Source organism: Ciconia boyciana, chromosome 7, assembly GCF_034638445.1.
Source record: "Ciconia boyciana chromosome 7, ASM3463844v1, whole genome shotgun sequence".
In the NCBI taxonomy this organism is placed as follows: domain Eukaryota; kingdom Metazoa; phylum Chordata; class Aves; order Ciconiiformes; family Ciconiidae; genus Ciconia; species Ciconia boyciana.
In genome coordinates this window covers 31393115-31410401 of record NC_132940.1, presented here as the reverse complement: position 1 = coordinate 31410401, position 17287 = coordinate 31393115, and the positions used below count along the sequence as shown (strand labels likewise).

Genomic DNA, 17287 nt, shown 5'->3' with positions numbered 1-17287 from the left:
GAATGAATAGTGCTTTTTTTGGCATGGAAATTTGAGTGCTCCAAGAGGAGCAGGAATTTGTTTGACTTTTTTTGGTAGGAATGTGTGCATGCATGCTGTAAAAGCAGGCTGTGCTAGAGAGCACCAGTGTCTTCTGTTACAGGCTGTAGTTCCAAAGTACTCAACTAACTTTTTTTCTCCTGTTTTTAAAGGAACAAATCCACATCTCTGCAACAGAGAATCCTCTGCCCCCTAGAAAGCAATATCTAAGAGTAGCCATCTCCTAAGAGCTTCTGTTTCATTAAGCACTGGTGAAGCTTGTTTATTCTACACTGGCAGCTGCTAAATAGGGGAAAAATGTTTTCATTAAGTTAAATATTAGTCTGTTCTTTCTCCTACTGCAGCTTCTGTTTCAAGAGATCTCTCTGGATCTGACCACTGTGAAACAGGAGGAACGTAGAGTTCTGATTCATCTTGACTTCAGGGTCTTCTGGTTTTATGTGGTCTCATTTCAGATTGTCTTGTATTTCCTGTCAGAGAGTTAAACTTGCTTGCTTGGCTGTTGTCACATTAGACAGTAGCATTTTCTAAGAATACATCATCTATTAATACATTTTGTTAGCCTAAAAGCTTTGCTTCTAGAGGGGGCTTTTTAGCTTAGTCTTTTTGGGGTCTACTGTATAAAATCAATCCAAGCATGCTTGGAAAATGAAGGCTATATCATGGATGACAAGTGTCCATCAGTGGAAATTAGACTCCTTAAAACATAGGTGTGGAAAGAGCTCTGTGTAAGAGGTAAACATATCACTGCTGCAGCTTAGAGCTAACAGATCTTGTTTCAGCTACCTGGCTTTTCCTTCTTTTCATAGACTTTGTACCTGTTCCTTCATAGCAAAAACAATGCTGCTCCAGCTTTCTTTAGCATAATAGTTAGGCACTGAAACATAAACACCTACTGACAAATGAGCTCAAGTGTCACAAATGCCTTTTTGAGGAAGCATCGTTTTCATGCACAACTTCCAGGCTCTTTCTTTCCCTCCTTGAAAATTGATTTCTTCGTTTTGTTACTTTTCAGCCTTAAAGATTCAAAAATAGGTAGCAGTCAGGAATTCTGAAGGTGATCAGGGAAACATCTGTGTTTCTTAAGCAGCTGATCAGTAGGAAGACTAGATGAAATAATATGTAGTTATCATGTAGAAGGACTTGGGCCTTGAATCTGGATGTGAACTTGAAAAATCCCAGGCAAAAGGATGGTCAGATAAATATTGCCAATAGAGACTTGCATTCAAAAAAACCAAAACGCAGTATGCAATTAGCTTCAAAGTTATTTCTTGAAACTTGCCTATCTCCTGTGCTGAAGATGATGGCTGTCTGGCAGAGTGTTCTCGAAAGGCTTATGGTTCAGGAGCTTAGGGGTTAGCTTTCAGCCATGCTTCACTAGGCTCAACTATTGGGAAAACTATTTGGTGTCTGAGCACTTGACGTTAAGGAACTGAATTCTCAGAAGTCTTATAAATCACTGTCTTCTGAAGTGCCAGAGATCTTAGGATCTTTAGATTCCTGAAGTTCTCACTGAAATACAGTGAATGCATGTTGCCTTTTTTCTTTCCTTGAGGGAACTCATTTTGCCTGCTTTTTTTCTAGTCATAAGAATAACAGTTACACCACTGTGCAAATCTTAGGATCCTCTCTGCATATAAAGAGAATTTGCACCACAGCAAAGAGCTATCCAGAGCTCAGTGTAGCACTTTCTGCAGAAATCAGTAACTTTGAACATTTTATTATTCAGTTTCTTCTAAATGCATCTAGTTTTAAAAACTCTGCCTGGGGTGTGGGAGATCAGGTCTTTGAAAGATCATGTTATGTGACTAAATAGCAGATCCAACTATATTGCAGACAGGAAAATACAGGAATGAATTATGTGCTAGCCTTCAGGGAAGACAAAAGGGATATGAAAACCTCTTAGCATTTTACAATCTGCCTTTTGAAGATGAATTATAGTCCTTGTCTGGATAACTTATTATTGGGAGGGCTAAGTAATATTTTCCTATCTAGGAAAGAAACTCTTTACCAGGAAAAGCAAGCAGTCTTTGACCAGGGTGGCCTATGCTTTATCAACAGCTGATTATCTCCTTTTTTTGTACTGTATCAGTGCATTTTTCCAAAAAGATGGTAGAGAGGAGGATGCTTATCGATGGTTTTTCATGCACCCTTAGGAGTCAAGGTCTCCAGTAAACCAGATGCTTCAGAATTTGCCTTTGTCTAATAAAATGAGAGAAGAAAAATATGAATAGGCTAAAAATGGTGCAACTTTGTCACAACTGGCTGTAATAGAGAAGATAACCTGTATAAAGGTGTCTGAATAAAAGGGAGCATAGAAAATTCAAATGGGATATTTGATCCCCTGAATTCTTGAACTTCATTCTTGCTGCCTACCAGTTTTGTGTCTCTTACTGCTCAGTCTTAATGCTTAGCAGTGTTACCCTGTTTTGTTGCTTTAGTGAAAATTTTCTGGGCATTCTGTAACTTCAGTGGTACATGAAAGTTTTCATCCAAACAGTGGTAGCAGTGGAAGGGTAAATTTGGTCCTTCTTCCTGCACCCACATCATTGAGGTCGCTTCTGCATTAATGCATGAGAACATCAATGGTGATTGCTTAGCCACAAGCATTTTTCCCTCAATAACACTAGATGGGCTAAAAAGTAAATCTTGTTGTACTTGATTTCTATGCTAAGGATGTAACTCTGGTTAAAACTGAGAAATTTCTGGGGCTCATGTATTAAGTTTAGTTCAACCTTCTTGGCACCATAAAATGTCAAGTACCTGCCACTCCAGACATATATGTGAAGATCAGTATGTTTACTTTACTCCTCTGTGTTGCATCTGATAGAGAAGATAAACATTATTCAAAGTCCTCTGGCCTGAGGTGTGTGAACAGGCCAGGATAAACCCCTGATCTTGTCCAAGTTGGCTCCAACTGTTGTCAGATGGTACAGGAATGTTTTCTTGATGCCTTGCTCTGTCCTGCTGCAGAATAAAAAGGAATATAAATGTTTTATGAAAATGTATCCAGAGACTTATACAATTTTATGCTCTGTTTTTACTCTATCAGCAACTGAAGCCAGCTTTCATGAAGGAAGTGGACAGTCACTTCACAGAGTTTGTGAACAGTTTGGTAGCAAAATCGGTACTCCTGGACTCCTCATCTTCAGCCTCCCTTTTCCCAGCTTCCTGCTCGGAGAAGGAACTGCACAAAGCCAAGTAAGTCAGTTTTAAGCTGTCTCTATAACAAGGTTATGTTTCCTGGAAGCCTTGTTTCCTTTCTTGTCTCAAATCTTCTTCTGTTTGCAGGACCTTGAGGGCCCCTCCAGAACATGGGAAGATCTTTACTGCCAGAAGGTCCCTCTTGGAGTGAGTAACTTAACTTCACATTTTCCATTAAATTGGCTGAAAATACCCTTGATAGCAAACTAACTAGCCTTTGCTTTAAGGTACTCTCCCCACCACCACCTGCGGTCTTATGTTCAAACCCCAATGGACTAATCCATTTAAGCTTCTCTGTTTCTCTCTAAAACATCTCTACTACAGCTTGCAGGCTTCCTGAATGTAAACCCTAATTACAGTCCTCTTGGTACCACTAAGATAATGGCTAATTATCCTTTGTCTGAGGATAAACTGAGGAAGTGTCTATGTAGACTGGCACCCAAATTGTGCATTAACTTCAGTCTTTGGAATTGGGATGGCAGTGATGTCATCTTACCTTGCTGTGAAAGCTAACATACTGGAGGTGTGATATGCTATGCGAATGGCCTGACAGCATTTGAATCTCTCCCTTAGTGAGCTGTTTGAAGTGAGTCACATCAGGACGATCTACCACATGTTCATCGCTCTTCTCATTGTCTTCATCCTCAGCACACTTTTAGTAGACTTCATTGATGAAGGAAGGTAAGAGTGCTTTGGAAAGACAGGGACCAGGGCTGAGAGATGCTCGCTTCAAAGTACCAGAGGTTCATGAAACTGCAGAATGGTGCAGAAAGAAGGGGGCATCCTTCCTTGGGATGTTGTTGGAAGGGGGGTTTTCAACTTGACATACTTAAAATATATGCTGGAATCCCTGTTGAGGGGATATGGTCATTTCAAATCAGATAGCTAGATGTTAGCAAAATACTACAGATTGGTGTATTCCATGAGAATTATGGCCAGTGCAGTTCAGCCTAACGTGCTTAGTTCATCATGAGGCTGGCAAAAGGGAGGGGTCACCACTGAATGTGGACTGCTCTAGTTGAATATATTTAATGAAACAGTAGCTTTCAGCTGCTTGTGTTGCTTGAAGGAGGACTGTGTTTAGAAAACTTTAAATACTTCAGCAGTCCTTCCTCTGTTTAAAAATTACACTTCTGGAACAATGTACTTGTGTTTACATAAAAGTAGAACTTTTTGTTTTTCCTGGGGAAAAAATCTCAAGGATATTGGCATAGTCTCTGTTAAGATTGTGCTTTCCAGGTAGCCAGTTCTGAACAAGATAGTGAAAGACTGCTTTCCTCACACTTGCTTGTTGCTTTAAATAGGATCTTTTTAGCAAGCTGTATCCCATGTACACAAGTAGGATTATACGTTTATCTTGCTGATTATCTGACTTTCAGTGTACAAAACTAGAGCTGTATCTTGATTATAATCATTGTCCCTCTTGTCTCACTATAAGAACAGGCTCATGCACTATTGAATATTGTTTAGCTGATCCTAACTTGATAGTGTGCGGACATTGGGGGAGAATAGGTATTTACCTCTAAAATCAACTAATAGGGCTGGATTCTCTGGTTACTTTTTAAAAAAAAAAAAAAAAAAGAAAAATCATTGCTATGTTCTCAGCTAGATCTGATAATTGGGATCCAGTTTGCAATTGAGCCTCCACATGAGAACAAATAAATTGTGTTGGTGTACTCTGTACTACCTTCTCCTCTGACCTTGGTTTAGAAGAGCTGCTTATGCATAGGAGAAAGCTCTGGTGACTTTGATAGCCAGTAAAGTTGAACATCCTTTTGTTTATGTCCTTATGTTTTAAGCTTGATTAATGAAATAAAGTACCTGGTGCATACCACGTGGACATATTTGGACTGATCATCTAATGAACCTAAGCCTTTTGGGCGACTTCTGAACTGAATCCATGTGGAATGCCTACAGTTTTCACAAAGCAGAATTAAATTAGGTTTGAGTGCTAGATGTTAAAATACCTCATGCCTATAGAGGTGGGGGAAAAAGCCTCTTTAGGTGTTAAACTCTGGGAAGAACTGATTCTTAATGTAATAGTGACGATGTCTTGGGAGTGTTCCCCAAAAGCTCTTTTGGACCCTGGTTCAGCAGTGAATCGTTTAGTCACGTGCTTGTGCTTAGCAGGGATGAGCTTGAGCGTACTCTTAAAGCACATGCTGATCTTAAAGATGTGCTTAAGCCCTGTGGGATTTGAAGGTAAGCTGTGCCTGACAGCATTGATGGCATGAGTCCTTCATCTCTTATTTTCTGATGTGCTTGTGAGTGGTCACTGAAATCTGCCACAGACAGCCCTCTGTTTCTGAGCTGAAAATTGCCGCAGTTACTTCTATCTAGACTGTCAAACAATTGTGATCTGGAAGCTTTGCATTTTGTAGCCACTTAATGGAGCAGAAGTATTTCTAATGAAACAATGGACACTCAATATTGTCTCTTTCCTTGTGCCTTCTAGGCTGGTCCTAGGATTTGACCTCTTGGTCTTTGTTTTTGGAAAGTTCCCAGTTGTCTTCTGTACTTGGCTGTGCATGTTCTGTGCCACAGTTACCATTCCATACAACCTTTTCGTCTGGTGGGCCCAAGGCTACTGCAGTTCCTCCCATCGTGTACTCCGCTCTCTCTTCTATGGGATGTTGTTCACGCTCTTCCAAACAGCTGGGCTTGGATTTGGACCAACCTATGTTGCTGTATCATATGCCCTGCCTCCGGCTTCCCGTTTTATTGTAATACTGGAACAGGTAGGTCCCTACCCAGTATCTTGGGATATATTTAATCTTGTTTTCAAAATGGAAAGCGTCCTTTTTCCTAAGGAGTCAAGTGTTGCTTTTATTCATTAAATTAAGCCAGGGCTGCCGATGGAGTTTGTCTTTGACCTGAAGACAGACTTACATGCAGCAAGTCTCATGAGAAAAAGTAGATAGTAAACTTCATTTTGACCTGGAAACCACTTGGGTTTTTTACCCTGTATTTAAGATTTTAGCATGGGTTTTTTCTGAACATACTTCAAGGCTGAAATTCCATTTATTTCTAGTTGTCTTGTGGGTGCTAAATGCTTAAAACCAATTTTAAGAACCTGTTGTGCCATAGTTCACAAGGAAGCTGTAACAGTCCTCTTTAATTAAAAAAAAAAGGCAGGTACATAGTCCACAAGTGGTTCCTGTTTCACTTTCTGTTCTCAAGAAACAACTGTCTTTATCTTGTAGTCAGAACTTTATTGAAAGTGGAATTTTCTTTTTTGGGGGAAGGGGGGGAAGAGTGCAAGAGTGTGGAGGACTGGTCAGACCATCAGGTTAAAACAAGGATGGTCAGAGATTAGAGTGCAGGCTTGAAGAATTAACTTTGGACTAGCCCTCCTTTTGGTCCTTCAGAGACTATTTATGTGTGGCACCACCTTATTCCAGTGTAGTGCTAATTGCTGTAGAACACATCTAACTTCAAAGAGTCAGTTTCAAGACTTTGAAACATACTGGCCTATTGAAATGGATAGGGGTTTTTTTTTTGCTTCAATTTTAATGTTAATTGGTTAGTGACTTACTGGTGTGATTCACAATCTTTGCATATGCTGTGGTCCTGTGAGTGTAAATGAGATGTGTTTTGACTCTCCTGAGTCGTGATTGTTACTGCATGTTTCACTTTGCAGTGTTTTAAATTCATGTCAGTTAAACAGGCTTGCAGGCAGAGGAAGCAGCCCTTTCCTTGTAAAAGGGGTAAATTGGAGAGAAACCAAGATGTCAAAGGTGTTGCCTTAAAATGCTTGACCCAGTCTTTATTGGGAAGTTGAGAAAGTGATAATATTAAACTGATATTCTCTCGGTCTTACAGGTTCGTTTTGTTATGAAGACTCATTCATTTGTCCGGGAGAATGTACCCAGAGTCCTGTCCTCTGTAAAGGACAAGTCCAGTGAGTAACTTGCCCTACTTTTTTTGACAGCAGTGCATAACAACCTCTTGTTTTCCCTCCGTTGCTTTGAGCTGCCCTCATGAATTGGAGAGGTAGGATTTGAGTAGGTGACTTTGGGTGGGCAAGTGATGAGGCTCTAGGCTGACCTTCTGCATCATAATTTCAGCCTGAACCTTTTTCATTTGGTAATAGGCAATGAGCTAGACTGTTGTTCAGGTTGAAGTCATCTCTGTGTCTTAAGTCTTGCTTCAACAGGTCTCCTTATTTCTGCTTTTAGGAGAAGCAGGTGTGTAAAGGCTGCCTGCCCACCCCCAGTTCAGTGCTCTAGTTGAAATGACAGCAATTGCCAAAAGAGCTTCTGTGCTTCGACAAGGCATGCCAGAGCTGAACGTGAACCCATATGTTGATACAGGCCTTACAGCTTCATCTTCCCTAGGAGGAAAGGAAATGTGATATCAAGGTGTTAGCACTGCACTACCTGTTAGTCACCCTCACTTGTTGACTATGCTTCATGGGGGGGCAATTCCATCTGATAAATCTAGTTTGTTTTATTCTTTGCAATTCCCATACCTTTAGTTCCAGACTGATGTTTTTTGACGTGATAAGGGTTGTATGTTGTGAAAGGGTGCTGGGGAAATGAAACCTTCAGTAAGCAGAAAGATTGCAGAGTGTTCTTTATCTCCCCCTCTTCCAGGCACAGTACCTATTCCCAGAATTTCTCAATACCTGTTCTTCCTCTTTGCTCCCACCCTCATCTACAGAGACAACTATCCCAGGTAATGTGAGCAACACTAATAGAACATTAAAGTAGTCTAAAAACTGAAGCCAACATTAAGCATCCCTGAATGTGATATATTCAATTTATGAGTTAGAGCTTTCATAAAGATGTGGTTAAGTCAGTAACCTGGCAAGAGCAGGACTTCGTCATGAAAGCTCACTCTAACGCTAATAGTATTTCGACTTTACAGTTCTGGTTTTATTTCTTTGGGAAGTGCACTTGAAGTGAAACAAATTAAGAACTTACTACTGAATATCTAGTGACACACAGTTCCTGCAGTTAGCCTTGTGTGTTGTTTTATGTGGTGCTAATAAGCAGCCCTGTCTCTTGAGTTTGAGGAGGTAGGCTGAAGCCTTTAAAACTGGGAACTCCTAAACTTTTCTGTGCTTTGCTGGGTTGCACTTTGACAGTGTCAAGTCAGCAGTCCTTTATGTGACTATCAGGCAGATCACCACCTCCTACATAATTGCATAATGCTGCCCTCCAGGTACTTTTCCATTTATGGAATTGCCATAGTTGTCCTGCTGTAGTTGAAAGTGAGGAACCAGCAATTAGGGCAGATGTCTCTTGGATGTCAGGGGATTTAGAACTCTGGAATTCAAAAACCAGGTTTTTTTCAGAGTATAGGTCAGTAAAGTCAATAACCAAAGGGATGTTTTTGCTGCTTTGAGGTCCTATTTAGATATGATATCAAGTGTTCTTTTTCCTAGGAATCCCATGATAAGATGGGGTTACGTAGCTACCAAGTTTGCACAGGTGAGTAGTGCAGCTTTCTGAAGAGTGCACTTTCAGAGATCATTTAAACTGTGTTGCTAAACAGTTCTCCCTTTGGCATTACATCACTGTTTACTTGGTGTGGGCTTACCAGAAAAGAGTATTTTTTAGTGACTAAAAAAACCCCACTGATCTTGCTGCACTAATGGTTGTGTCAAAGAAAAAAAAAAATCCATGCATAAACAAGCCTTTAGACTCTATTCTATACAAACAAAAGCTGCATGTGTGTGTGGGGAGTGCAATATTCATGCTCTGGCCCTCTTTCTTTACACTGATGCTGTATTGTAATGCACTGGCACAGCTACCTGTCTGCAGATATTCAGACCAATTTTGAGATAATGAGGCCTGGAGTCCAAATCTTCAGTGCTTATTTGAGCTCAAGGTTGACCTGATCTTCACGTTTGTCTGGGCATGAGCTTCAATTGCTTCTTGTGGATGTGTTTCCAAGTAATGTTTTTGTGTGATTGAAACTTTTACTGTCACACAATGCATTCATGATTTAAAAGGCAAAACAATAAAATAAAAAAATACAAAACTTGAAGCATGAAAAGGCCTTTGGCTGCTTGCTCTTTGACAAAAGAGGGTGACAAAGCACACACCTGGCTTACAGCAGTCAGAGTATTTAAAGCAGTGACTTGCATTTTGCCCTCAACTTCCAGAACATGGGTTCATGAGCCAGAGAAGGCCTGAGGTGATTTGGCCTGTAAACATCTCCTTTGGGATAAAAGAAAAGTAAGCTTTAATATTAGATTTAATTACAGTAAGTATTTTTCAATTATTTCTGCCCTTGTCTTGGACCAAGATCACAGAGTACTTTCCCCACTTACTTTGTCATTGGCACAAATATTTTGTGTCATAACTTCTGAGTCAATAGGACTAGGAGAAACTTACAGCTGCTGTAGTAGAAAAGACAAATTGATTTTGCTCCTGGCTGTCAATGTGCTACAGAGATGGCTGTGGCTTTCTTTCTGCCTGGACCCTTAGGAAAGTTTATTAGCAGCAATGTAAAAAATTATTTTGACTTGTGTTGGCAGCTGCTGTTCCTCTCCTAGAGCTGTCAAGTGGTGATGTGTTAATTGTGCATTTCTCTTATGGAGTCAGAATTTTTTTATTTTTGTTCCAGGTGCTTGGTTCGCTTTTCTATGCCTACTACATCTTTGTGAGACTCTGCATTCCTCAGTTTCGCAACAGTAGTCAAGAAACATTCAATCTTCGAGGGCTGGTCCTCTGCATCTTCAATTCCATTCTGCCAGGTAAGACCTGGATTCATGAGTGACTATATTTTTGTGGAAGGGAGGGTAAGTGCTTCATATGAGATGCATTCGTGATAGGCAAAGATCAGCAAAGGAGGTCTTGTGGGCAAACTTCAGTGTTATGGCGTTAAACTTTAGTCAGCAGCACAAAATAAAAGCTTGGGTTTGAATTTAACTGTCTTCAAAGCCAAGTTCTAGGCTCTGTGGCAACCTTGCTATTGCCCTCTGGGGTAAGCATGACCTGGTGTGGTGAGAAACTGCAATGCTGTTACTCTTTTGTATAGGTAGCACAAAGCTCATCTGTGTCAGTGCCTATAAGAACAGTCCTGACTACATTACATGTTCTTGCTTGTAGCTGAGAGAAAACACTACAAACTTGTCTGAATCTACCTTGTTTCTAGGTGTACTGATTCTCTTCCTGGTTTTCTTTGCGTTCCTTCACTGTTGGCTTAATGCATTTGCTGAGATGCTGCGCTTTGCAGATAGGATGTTCTACAAGGTAAGAAGCAGGAGTTATAGTTTATAAAGCAAGCTTTATAAAGCTTCTAAAACTCATTTTCCTAATGAAAAGGAAAGAGGAGGAAACTGAAGATTGTTTTACCAAACAAAGCCTCCACAGGGTTTTGCTTGTTTTACGCTGTTAGGGCTTAAGTTTGTTGCTGTGCTGTAGAACAGATCTGATTTCTGCTTGGCAGTCTGAATTGTTTTTAAGGTAATATACCCTGCACGCAAACAGAATTAGCCAGCAGACCTACCCAATAACTCTGTTACCATTCTTTTTATTCTTTTATCATCTCAGCCACTGCAGTTTGGGATAAAACCAAACTGATATACAGAGTAGAATGTTGACAGTGCAATGGAATGCATTATTTCACAGTGCAACTTTTTATATTAGCTTGGTATTACTCTGATCGGTATTTTTTCAACTTGATATCCAAGAGACCTGTGGAATGTTTTATGCTTAATTAGGTTTATACTCTTTCAACTGTGCTTTCAGGACTGGTGGAACTCCACTTCCTATGCAAACTACTACCGAACCTGGAACGTGGTAGTACATGACTGGCTCTATTACTATGCCTACAGGGACTTCCTTTGGGTGAGTAGCAAGCAGATGTATTATTTTTGTTAATTAAACATTTAACCACCGAGCAAGACAGTACATCTGCCAAGATGCACCATCACTGAGAAGCACCAAAATGTCTTGCCTCAGCTGTTGTGGGTAGCCACTGTGCTTTTGAGAGACCTGTTGCTCATTTCCAGGTCCTTAATGTGTGCAAAATCTGGGTCTGAGACGTAAGAGTGTAAGGTTTGACTCAACAGTCTGAACTCATGTTGCACTATTTTGATGACCTATGGTAGATATTTCATGGGTGGACTCAACCTGAGTACTTATGCAGGAGACCAGAAATATACCTGAAGAAAAACACCTAAAATCCAAGGTGCTCTCTAAAGCACCTAGCATTTCATGTATGCCTCTTGGCCAGAGCAGGCCCTTCTTAGCTCAAGTTAAAATAAATAAATAAATAAAATGTTGAAACAACCAAACTAAAACTACAGCAGAATAGCTTATAATACTTGGTATTCTCCTCTCTTCCAGTTTTTTGGTAAGAAGTTCAAAGCAGCAGCTATGCTATCTGTCTTCACAGTATCAGCTGCTGTGCACGAGTATGTTCTGAGCATCTGCTTTGGCTACTTCTATCCAGTTCTCTTTTGCCTGTTTATGTGCTTTGGAAGTAAGTTCCCAGGAGAGAGTATGTGAGTGGGTTGTGGGTTTTGTGGCTTTTTTTTTTTTAAACAAGCATGCTTTGCCCTTCTGATAATGATGCCAGTTATTCATTAGGCACTAACATACAGAACTGTTTCTTGTCAAAGAGTTGCAATTGTGGGTCCAAACTTTGTGAATGGGTTTTTGCAGCTAAGTAGCTCAGTAGGTATATATGTATATGTAGATATATAGAGAGAGATATATACACACATGCAAGTTTGCAAGCTTGGGACTTAGATGAGCAAGGTATTGATGGAAGGGAAGAGAGCTATATATGATATACTGCTGTTCATGTGGCACTATACATATTTTAATAGCACTGCTTCCTCTTTGCCAAGCCTTAGTTGAATTGCTGTATGTCAGCAGGTTGGAAGTCTTCCTCTTTAAAGTCATAGCATAAGACAAGAATTACTTTGCTACCGTAGTGAGGAAGAGATCCCATTTAGAAGTTAGAGCTCTTGGATTTCATTGTGAGTTTTGAGTTAGAATGAGTTAGAGGGCTCTAATAAACTCTAGGCTACGTCTGCCAGCATGTCTTTGTCACCAGTGTAGCACAAACAATATTGATCCCCAGAGGCAAACAGCTGAGCCAGCTTGTTGCCAAACTTACTGGAAGTAAATGTCAAAATCAACTCATAGTATTTGCTCTACTGCCAAGCATAATCAGATTTTCTTGCACTATACTGACCTCACGGAGCAGGCTTGTTGCTCCAGAGATTAAGTGAAGGGAGGGAAAGATCCAGTGAAATCATTTGGTCTTTGATTCTTTAATCCCAAGTTTGTTTCTGAACGATGCTTCTTGTTTCACCTCTTTCCAGTGGTCTTCAACTTCATCCTTAATGACCGTCGGAAAGGGCCCATCTGGAACGTGATCATGTGGACATCCCTCTTCCTGGGCCAAGGTGTCATCATTTGCCTCTATAGCCAGGAGTGGTATGCCCGCCAGTACTGCCCTATGGAAAATGTAAGTCACTGACTTTTCCTGTGGGATAACTGACCATGCAAGTGGCCTGTTCTTTCTTGCTGTGGGGACAGGGCAGATGTTAAATGGGACGAGCTTTTCTGGCAGGTTGCTGTTCATTAGCAGTTATTTAGTCTAGAAACGGTAGAGAATCTAGGAAAGCTTTTTCTAACAAAAGTGCTTTCATTAGTGCTCTTTCTATGCTGATGGTATTTCCCTACATGAAACTGAGGGTGTTTTTCCCACATCTCTGAGAACGTAAGCCACTACTTGAGGGTATGCTAGGCCATTCAGGCTGGGTGAATGGAACTGCAGCACTGGCCAGTGAGGTCAGGAGAAACTCTTCTAGGAGGCCCACAAAAACTGAGCCTATTGTGCCTCTCCCAGGCTAGAGTGGGTGGCAGTGAGAATTGGTTGCCTATAAGTGGTCAGTTTGGGGTTTTGTTGGTGTTACTTTCTCTGACTTATAACTCATTTTCTTGGTGTCGGATTCTGTTCTACATAAAACTTCTTGCTGTGCTAGTTGATTTCAACTTTAACCAAAGGTATCCTCAGGTAAACTCCTATTTTAAGTTCGATTCTCCTCAATTAAGAGTTGGCCAGCATAAATTACTGGCTTCTTGATATAATATGCTACTAGACACAGCATTTAGCTGATGAGTCAGAACTAGGGTTAAGGCAGATGGCAGGCAAACAGCTTGTTGTGACTGTAGCTACGCTTCCACACACTCTGTAGTGAGGATAAGAATAGGGTTGAGGGATGTGAAAATGGGTTTTGATCTTTCCTGTTAGGGAAGTTTGACTTCAGCAGACCGCACCACAGCTCGTGCTGTTGGCCTGTGACTAACTTGCTGCCTCTCCATGTTTTGCAGCCCACATTCCTGGACTACTTAAAACCACGTTCATGGTCATGTCATATGAAGATGTAAAAAGTGTATGCTCTGGCTATGTCATCATCACAGAAGATCAGAGTTGTCCTCCAAGTATTTGGACCAATGACCTAACTCACTATGGACTTTTTCTAAGGGAAGTTGTGCCTCCTGATTATTGGGGAGAAACTGTAATTTTTTTAAACATTACTGAGGCAAACCAGTTGACCTGGATTGCCACAGGCTTCATAGGCAGCATCTACTATGTGCTGTCCTACTTTGAGCCATTTCCACACCAGTCAAACATTGAGCTGAAGGTGGAGTCTACTGGAATCCTACTCATCCAGGGGTCCCCCCAAGTTGCTGCTCTTCTGGACAATAGATAGTCTAGTCAGATTTGCTAGTAGCTCATTATTGGCGCCCGTCCATCTTCCTTAGTCATCCCTTTGCAATTTTTTTCTCCCTTTTGGTAACAGGATGTCTACAGAACTTCTGTTCTTTGTGATGCTGTCTGCTGCTATGACACAGACAAGTGGCAGAGCAACAGGATATTTGCCTCCTTGCTCTGAAAATAGCCAAAGTATTCCTGGATGGCTCTGAACTGCATTCTATGTATGTTGGCTGCCTCATATTTTAAAATGGGCACAGGAAGAGGGGATTGTCAGTTTACTTGTGGCTGCATTGGAGAATCAGGTTCAGAAGTAGGGCACAATGTGTGCAGACTTTATATGACTTTTTACACTCAAAATTTATGTTTTCTCTGTATTCATTAAGTTCCCAACTGACTTACAGCATTTTTGTTCCCTGAAGGCCCTTGTGACTTCCAGAGTAGTTTTTCTTGTAGCTCTTCCTTTCTCTTGCTCCAGATAATCGGTTCTTTTAACACGATTAACTTGTAAAAGAGCTTTTGCTTTAATTTGGCAGGTGCTTTAAGGTATACAAGTTGTTAAGGCTTTCTTTAGTGCAAAAGATTTGAAATACTATGACCCAACTGTAAGAAAATGCAATCGACTTTACAGGTTCATAGCACATTCTCATCTGAAATGGCTACGTCCAGTTTAATATGCCAGCACATCTTGGTGCCTCTTGCCAATGTGTATTGTAGCAGCTTCTAATGCTGTTGGTGGGAAATCAGGGTTGACGCAGTGGTTGGAGTCAGAGCTGCTTTTTCATCTGCCTGTGCCTGCCCTGATGTCAGTGGGGGCTTCCAGTGAAGATCAGTTTCCTAGGTATTGCCCTCTTCTTTCTGAAGAGGTAGGACATCCTCCCATACACACTGCTAAAGGGAGAAGCGTTACGAGAATTTGGTGCTTCAATATCTATTAATTAGGCAGAGTCCCTTCAGTTTCCTTGTTCTGTCAGATGCTAAGCACAAAAGGGAACTTACATAGTATCCGGGTTCGTGTATCTCCAGTTTTACTGGAACTGCAGCTCCCATTATTGGAGAGGGAGGGTAACCTGATGGACATACCTTAACTTTGGTCACAGGGATTTCTGAATTACTCGGATGTTCTTTATTTGCACTTTTTGGTAACAGCTTTTCCTTACTGACCTACAGCCTAGGTATTTGATACCAGCAGTGTTGGGACTGTTGATGGACTTGTCTCCCAATCCGCTTATGACTGTCTTTTGGGCTTCTATTTTTACTAACCCGAGTCAAAGTAATTTCATGAAAGCTAGGCGATACTTAAACTCTTCCAGGTTTTCAGTTTTCTGTAAGAAGGAATCCCGGTCTTCAGAAAGGACATTGTGGCAGGTCAAATTTGCCAAATACAGTGTTTGCGTATGCGGCTTTCCTCTGAAAATATCTTCTTCTACAACTTGTTTGAAACAGTTGGGTTAATTTCAGAGGAAGCGGTTCATGTGTATACTCAAACTTGGCAGTATTAGTATAAAATCCTGAGAATGAAATGCATTACTTTATCCTCGTTCAGTTTGATTAATCCGAAAACTTTCACTGCACCTTTTGTTGGGAGGAAGGGACAGAAGTGCTGGAGCTTCCTTTTTGAAAAAAGAAACAAAAAACCCCACCTTTTGGTCAAACAGCTTTGTCACCTCCTTAATATAGGATGAAATTCAGTCCAGTACTTTTTAGTTGTGGGGCTCAAAACACTTATGTACAGATGTAACTGCACTCAAATAGGGTGTGATGGATTAGGGACTTGATTTGTTGTCTTGATGCCTGTGTCAGGTCTTGCTGCTGTCTCAGTGTTCTCATAAGGAGATCAAGTCATGGCACTTTGTGCCAAGTTTTGGTGTTTCCCTCACAGCTGGCACTGTTGTATTCTTAATAAATAACGTCAGCATTTACTGTGTCAATGTCCTCGGTGTTTGATGCCTGAGGGCTTGAGCATCTGGCAAGCAAAAGGCAACCAGAAAGGGATGCTCAGCTGTTGGAACTAGTCTTAGTTTTTGACAGGTTGAGGTTTTTAGCCTTGTCAGGGCATTAACAATTGGGATTACTTTCAATTTCATGGGTTTTTAAAAATTGCTTTTGAATATGTGCTTATTTTCATTTTTCTCAAGGGTACTGGAGGGGAAATACTAAGTCTTTTGCACATTGCCTGTTTAATTAGTCAATTATACCATGTTTGTTTGAGTTTTCTTAGGCTGTGAGTGCCAGAGCTAGCAGAATGGTGTTCTCGTCAATAATGAGGATGCTAAGGTTCACAGCCCGCCCTTTACAAGTTCTCAATAATAGTATGTACTGTTTCCTGCGGTTCTTTCCAACACGAGAGTTGTGCAGCTTGCTTCCATGGTAACTCCCTCAGTTTTGAGGTGGGAGGCCTCCAGCTTTGGAATGGCAGCCAGTACAGCTGCAGCTCCTTGCTCAATAACATCACAAAAATGAGTATTAATATGGTGAAATGGATCTCAGTTTTCATGCAGATAACAGTGTGTTCTCAGGAAGACTGAACCTGTGCAGAGTCTTCATGCCTAGTATGTCCTTACTGTTGGGGTATTTAGCTTCCAGCCTTCAGAGGTGAAGCAAGCAGCCCTGCATCTGCGTTGCTAACTATGCTATCCCGTGACAGCCGTCTGAATAAGACATGTGCTACATGCTGTGGTGGGGGGGGAAATCCTGATGTATTTTTTAATATGAAATGTCATGATTAATGTGAATCAGTCCACCTGCTAAAGGAAAACTGAACTGTTTGAGCTCCCACCTTCTGAATGTTAGGTGGGCTGGAAGGATGGCCGTCCAGCGTCAGCTGTGAGCAAGCCTGCGTGCTCTGCAGCATCAGGGTTATGCTGCATCACCTGCAGTACCTTCGAGCCAGCTGAGTTCAGCCTCGTCTCGTCTCCCTATGCTTGCAGCCAGGGCTAAGAAGCCATCGCTGCCCCTTCACTTGCGTTGGTGGGGAGAGGTGCGCAAGCAGAGGACGGCCCAGCAGCTGCCGCATGCTGCAGCGTGCCCAGGCCCTAGCACTAGCGGTTCCATGTATGCAACCTGTACCGTGTTCTGTCATGCAGAAAAGCTGTTTATAATCTACTGTATTACAGCAGTTGAAATATATTTTGCTATTAGGGGAGGAAAAAAAAATCACCTTGGCCTGTTTCTTTCTTCTCTGAGGCTCCTGATTTGGGGGGTTGCAGGAGGGCGAAGGGGAGTGGGGCTGGGGGAAGGGTAAGATATGTGGGGTTGCTCTCCTGCAAAGGTGGCTGCTGTGGGGAGAAGGTGGGGGTCAGAGCCTTGTGGGGGTGGAGAGGGAGGGAGGGAGGGCATCTTCTAGAACCTGGGG

At 41.4% G+C, this 17287-nt stretch overlaps 1 protein-coding gene across 3 annotated transcripts in view; it reads left to right on the top strand.

Moving 5' to 3' along the window:
• SOAT1 (sterol O-acyltransferase 1) overlaps positions 1-17097 on the top strand; it is a 31483-nt gene extending 14386 nt beyond the window's left edge. For all 3 annotated transcript variants that reach the window (XM_072867227.1, XM_072867226.1, XM_072867228.1), the window contains exons 4-16: positions 3092-3240; positions 3331-3390; positions 3817-3924; positions 5699-5981; positions 7066-7144; positions 7839-7920; positions 8633-8678; positions 9820-9949; positions 10351-10448; positions 10947-11045; positions 11547-11682; positions 12533-12678; positions 13548-17097. In XM_072867227.1, the coding sequence (XP_072723328.1) occupies positions 3092-3240; positions 3331-3390; positions 3817-3924; positions 5699-5981; positions 7066-7144; positions 7839-7920; positions 8633-8678; positions 9820-9949; positions 10351-10448; positions 10947-11045; positions 11547-11682; positions 12533-12678; positions 13548-13604 (1473 nt within the window). In that variant the 3' untranslated portion in view covers positions 13605-17097. The remainder of the gene's footprint in view (positions 1-3091; positions 3241-3330; positions 3391-3816; positions 3925-5698; positions 5982-7065; positions 7145-7838; positions 7921-8632; positions 8679-9819; positions 9950-10350; positions 10449-10946; positions 11046-11546; positions 11683-12532; positions 12679-13547) is intronic.
• The last annotated feature ends 190 nt before the right edge of the window (positions 17098-17287 follow it).